The following is a 5,956-nucleotide window of genomic DNA, read 5'->3' on the forward strand; positions in this document are numbered from 1 at the left end:
GCAAGGGTGTCATAACCTGATAATCCAGGTATTTCTAGTGACAAAACGGAGAAAACATTTTGGCATGTAACACATGCTATATAATCCTTATGCTTTGATGCAATAATCCCACAAAAGGAAATTTTATAAATATTAATGTTAAATGGATATTTATTTACAATAACAAAAACATCACTTAAATATACAGCATCTTGAAAATGCTCAATAAATTATACCATTAGCCTTTTTATCAAATATTGTGCAAATGTAAAAGTGATGATTAGGGAGGGAAAGAATGAAGGGAAGTAAATTGGAGGGGGAGACGAACCATGAGAGACGATGGACTCTGAGAAACAAACTGAGGGTTCTAGAGGGGAGGGGGGTGGGGGGATGGGTTAGCCTGGTGATGGGTATTAAAGAGGGCACGTTCTGGGTGTTATGCACAAACAATGAATCATGGAACACTACATCAAAAACTAATGATGTAATGTATGGTGATTAACATAACAATAAAAAATTTAAAAAAATAAAGAACGTAAGTCAGAAAAAAAAGTGATGATTAGAAGACACTTGGAAGGATTATTACTATATGATGCTAATGTAAAAAATTTAGAGACAAGTATGCACATAAACCATAATTAAGCTCTCAAAAACCATTTATGTATATCAACAAATATTGAGATGGAATGGAGACAAATGTTGCTAGTTGTGTGCAGTTAATCCAACTTTATGTGAATTTTTCTCTATTTTTCAAAATATTATAATGCATTTATTATGTTAAGCACAAAAAAATAGTATAACTTTGGGGCGCCTGGGTGGCTTAGTCAGTGAAGCCTCCTACTCTTGATTTCGGCTCAGGTCATGATCTCAGGGTCATGGGATTGAGCCCCACATCAGGCTCTGTGTTGGGTGTGAAGCCTGCTTAAAATTCTCTTTCGCCCTCTGCCCCTCCCCCACCACTGGCTCACTTGTTGTCTCTCCCTCTCTCTCTCTCTCTCTCAAAAAAAAAAAAAATAGTATAGCTTCCTGGAGAAAAAAATAATTTAGGCTTAGAGGAAAAGGCCAATAGAGTGAGATCCATTCTGTTCTATTCTAAAAATTGATCATAGTGAAATTTTAGGCAATGATATGGGAGCATTAATAGGAAAGCTTAAATTGCTCTTGTGCTGAGGAGAAAAGAAATTAAGTGGAAATACTCATCATATTGCTGATTATTAAATAACTTTGATAAATTATCTCAATAACATCACATCATAAAGTCCTTATGAGGTGAGATAAGCATTGCTATTCCTCAGTCACAGCTGAAGAATAGAAACTCGGAGAGTGTACATGAATTTTCCAAAGCCCCAGAACAAATAACCGGGAGAGTCAGGATTTTTGCCAGGGTGTGCCTGACATTAAGGTATGCAGCCTTTCAATCAGATTTCACCCTTTGCAGTGATGAGCATCTTTGATTCCTGGAGGCGGTAACGAAACTGTCGAAGCCCCAGTGGCACCCCATTTACCTGTCCCTGCCTGTCTCCCACTACTGTGTTCCAGAACCCCATATTCCATTGATTCCATCCTGCAGGGCCTCAGAACCTCTTCTAGGCCTCCGGTAAGGGTTGCTTATCATCACTTTCAGATAGATTTGTTGAGAGCCAAGGTAACAACAGGTGATACATTTTTCCAGTGCCTTCTCTTCCTATAAAATATAATCCTCTTAGTACTAGGAAGTGCGAGGCTGCTTTCTTTGAAATGCCTCCCCAAATGTGTGCAGCATTTTGCACCCTGAGCATCGTGGGGCCTAATGAAGAATCCAGACTACATGCGGTCTTTTACAGAATGAGAGATGTAGTTGGTACCAGTAGGTTTGTTGAGAGCATTACAACAAATGAAATTCAAAGTACGCAGGTGGGACAAGCAGATGCATCTGATTCTGCTCAACATCTACCCAGCGAGTTGCATAATTTCCTTAAAAAGAATCTACAATCCCTGGGTGTAAGTTACCTTTAGTCCTGTAGACAATTGCAGGTGAGTATGGTAAATTAAGTGGTCTATAATTTTATTTGGGATGAATTATTTCATGCCAACTAATATTAGGTAAGAAGTGAGTGAAGAAAATATATCTGGGAGTACCGTTAGGTCATATGTTTTGGTGTGAAGGTGTTCTGGGCTCCCAGAGATTAAATAGGATGTTTTCCCCAAACATAAAATCCCTATGAGGTAATATCTTCCACAGGGCTTGGTAAACCAACACAATTTCTTTGGATTTCACTCTTTCAGGGATTATTTTTAAGAGCCAATTAAGGTGGAAAAGATCAAGTGTGATTCATATGTGATCTTGAGATTGAGGGAAAGACATCTCTAATTGTGGAGAGTTTCTACTTCACCGCTATGTTCTGTTTTTCTTCCTCCAGGTAGCTCAGATAATGATTGGCCTGAAATGCTTCTTATCTGGGATCATTGAGATTTTTTTTTTTTTTTACTGGCACATTAACGACAGGAGTCCTTTATTCTGCTTTTATATTGGCTACCCATTCAGGGCTGTAGCATCTGTGAGTATATCTATTAGAACTACTTTGGGAACCAGAGAAGTTATTTAGAAATTATAAGTAAAGGAAACATAGATTTAATTAGTTTATCCTCCCTTTTTATAGACGACAGCTGAGATTCTTTTTAGCAGTGGCGCCGTGCTGAACAGATAGGGAATTTGTAGGAGAGGAAGTGACAAAAGTAGCCTCAGGACCAATTGCAAGTGCTTGGCAAAAATAAAAAGTGCTCTTGAGTCCCATGCTCCCCTTTGAAGGGAGAGATCATTCTTAACTGAGATGATCCAGGCATACATTAGAAAGCAAATGAAGCTTCAGGATGGAATATGTTTGGATAGATTAGAATGGGAGTGTGTTCCAACTTTGTTACAATTGATGGCATCTACATTGAGCTCTTGCCTCACCTTCTCCCCACATCAATATTCTTCCATCCATATGCCCCAAATAGACTCAGATTCAACTTGGTTCAGTTCAATGATTTGTTCTTTAGGAGTATTCTGTCAGAATATACATATCGACTAGGAGAGATGTGGGGTTCAGGTTAGGTCATCCAGGGTGGAGGTGGGTGATGTGGATGGGAAAGAGTTCTGCCCCGTGAATGTCTCCCCTGTCTTATGAGCCGTTCATCATGTCTGGATCTTTGACCATCTCGTGTACAAAAAAACAAACAAAATTTCTGGTGAGTATCATTTTCCCTTTTACTCATTTCATGAGTTAATAAGAACGGTTGACTCTGACTCTCTCTACACAGAGCCAAACCAACACAAAATTTGGATATTCCAGTCTATTTCATTGACAACCTTGCAAATTTTTCTTCAATGATCTACTAATTCTTTAGAACAGGAGGCATATACTTAGCTTTTTTAAGAGGAGAAAGTGTCCACCTGTATTAATTTTAACGAACATTTTTAAAAAATCTCCGGGTAAGAAGCAAAGTAAGGGAGTCTTTACCTTTAGATCCCATTGCAGTGGTTGAAGAGATACATGTTGGAAGGCTAAAGCGGGGGGGGATGGTGTATATGTTTGTGTGCTTGTGTCAGGGAGCTTCTAATTCACGGTGGACATATTAAAGATTACTCCTACCAGCGATATCAGAACAAAGAGAAACCCCATCAGGTTGGCTCTGTCCATGGCCTTTCATTTCAGGAGGACCAGATATTTCCTTCTCTCCCATGATGTGAGGTGGATTGCCAGCAAACTGCTTCAGCAACAAAGGAAATAGAATTGCTTATGAAGGTTACCTATACTAGCCCATGGAGCCAGGGCGTGCTTCAAGGATATTGCAGATGTGTCTGGAAATACAAAAGGCCCCGAGTATTTCTATTAAATGCACTCTTCTCTTGCAGATTGGAATCAATATTCCAGCTAACATTATCAGCACACTACTTTCAAGCACTGGGATAGTTCTTCTCTCAGTGAACTTAGTTGATGTATTCTTATTTGAATGCTCGGAGTTATGTGAGTGTTCATTGGTTAAATCTTTTATAAGTGTTAAGTACTATTTTGTTGGATGGTATTTTCACATGTGATGCTTGTTTTTGGTTACATTAGTCCTCAGTGACTAAAGCCTACAATGAAGTTTCTCAATGTTGAAAAGTAACAGGAAACAAACAAATGTAATCATGAATTTTGTTAAAAAACAAAATGAAACAAAAACCTGATTTTAGAATTGAAGAATTATGTGAGTGTTTCATTTGAAAAACATATACTCTTATCATTCCAAATTCTCTCTCTTCTCTGGGCACACTGATCTATGAACAGTTTACTCCCCCACACTGATCTATGATCAGAGAAGAGAGACCTGATCTGGAACATTAATTGAAAATTAGCCTATGGATTAAAATTAAAATTAGTTAAATTAAAAATTGAAAATGTAGTTAAAATTATACAAAATTTGAGAGCTGGTCTGCATCCTTTTAATGTTAATTTGAAAGACCAATGGATGTTGGAAAATCCATCTTTTCTGTGAGTAAAGTTGAATCACATGACATGTGTGTATGTACGTGTATGCGTATGTATGTGTGGGTGTGTGGGTGTGAGAGAAGAGGAAAAAACAGACAGACAGAAAGACTGACAGAAATTCTGGTGTGTTCATCGTCAGTGTTTCAACAAAATGGTTGAAATAAGAATAACTGACTCGAGAACGTGAAGGGGTTCTTTTGCAGAGCATTGCCATTTAGAATTCCCATAACTCATATTTGTTTCTGTAGGATTTTATGTATGGGTGCTCACTGAAGCAAGGTTAGTGTCAGATCCAATCTTCTGTCTGAAGAGAATGTGCATATCTCGGATAGGAAGTGCATTGTTCTGCAAAATATCCACCAACCGTGTGCCCCTGGGCAACCAGGATGAGAACATCTCAGGCTAAAGCCGGTTGGGGAAATCTAAACACTTGCTCTTCTTTTCCTCCATAGAGTGTTGTGGTCCTTCAAATGACAGTGACTCGCGTGCAGATTTTTATTTCCTTCTCGCTCTGTGGGCTCACTTATATCGTGAATGGCAATGAGATCAACTGGGTGAGTAACCTTTTTTATTGGGAAGGTGAGGAAGCATTTAAAGCATTTCAGAGAATCATAGGTGCTAACTTTTAACTTCAACCTCTGGTTGAATAGAGTTGGCAAAACCACCACAACAAAACACCCCCCAAAACCCTCTTAATGGGAAGACGGGGAGCTGGTGAGTTTAGACAACAGTGGCTACTTACTCCTTTGTAGAGACATTTCATTCCTAGCAAGAACATGGAGAATAGAAACCCCCATATACAGTTGGTGGGGATGTGAAATGATCCAATTACACTGGAAAACATTTTGGAAGTTTCTTAAAAATTTAAACACCTACTGATCACCCAGATATTCCACTCTTGGGCAAATACCCAAGAGAAATAAAGGTATATGCTAATAAAAAGGCTTGTCAATAGCAGCTTCATTTGTAATAGCCCTCAACTGGAAACACTTCCAGTGTCTGTTAACAAATAAGTGAATAAACAGATTGTGGCATATCCAAACAGTGGAATACTACCACTGAGCAATAAAAAAAGAATGAACTGTCCATAGACACTGCAACGTGGGTGAATCTCAATATAATTATGCTGAGTGAAAGAAGACAGACAGAAAAAGTATATGCTGTATGATTCCATTTATATGAAGTTCCAAAGTGGAAACTAATCTAGAGCAACAGAAAGCAGATCAGTGACTTATGGGAATGGGGATGGGGCGAGGAGGGGCAGGAAACTCTTGGGGAGTGATGTTTACGTTCGTCGTCTTGATTGTGATGATGGTTCATGATTGTATATATAAGTCAAAACTTTTCAAGTTGTAGTCTCAAAATAACCGCAGTGTTTTATATGCCAGTTATACCTCAATAAAGAGTTTTATTTTGTTTTTAAGATATTATTAACAGGCCTGAGGACTATTCCTCCAGAATCTGGTAGATGGCTAGATGATTAG

The 5,956-nt window shown here is 38.5% G+C and overlaps 1 protein-coding gene across 1 annotated transcript; it reads left to right on the plus strand.

Moving 5' to 3' along the window:
* Positions 1-1,803: 1,803 nt before the first annotated feature.
* LOC148162602 (high affinity immunoglobulin epsilon receptor subunit beta-like) lies at positions 1,804-5,956 on the plus strand. The gene is made up of 6 exons (XM_088017473.1): positions 1,804-1,959; positions 2,379-2,516; positions 3,130-3,189; positions 3,857-4,000; positions 4,925-5,026; positions 5,897-5,956. Exons 1-6 carry the CDS (start codon positions 1,804-1,806, stop codon positions 5,954-5,956), a joined length of 660 nt encoding a protein of 219 aa, XP_087873599.1.

This window comes from Eumetopias jubatus, unplaced genomic scaffold, assembly GCF_037043125.1.
Source record: "Eumetopias jubatus isolate StellerSeaLion01/CBP00866 unplaced genomic scaffold, mEumJub1_p1.0 scaffold_13, whole genome shotgun sequence".
In the NCBI taxonomy this organism is placed as follows: domain Eukaryota; kingdom Metazoa; phylum Chordata; class Mammalia; order Carnivora; family Otariidae; genus Eumetopias; species Eumetopias jubatus.

Coding starts and splice junctions, on each gene's coding strand:
- LOC148162602 (XM_088017473.1), top strand. CDS start 1,804: ATGAGAGATGTAGTTGGTACCAGTAGGTTTGTTGAGAGCATTACAACA. Junction 1,960..2,378: donor AGAATCTACAATCCCTGGGT/GTAAGTTACCTT, acceptor TTCTTCCTCCAG/GTAGCTCAGATAATGATTGG. Junction 2,517..3,129: donor CATTCAGGGCTGTAGCATCT/GTGAGTATATCT, acceptor CTGTCTTATGAG/CCGTTCATCATGTCTGGATC.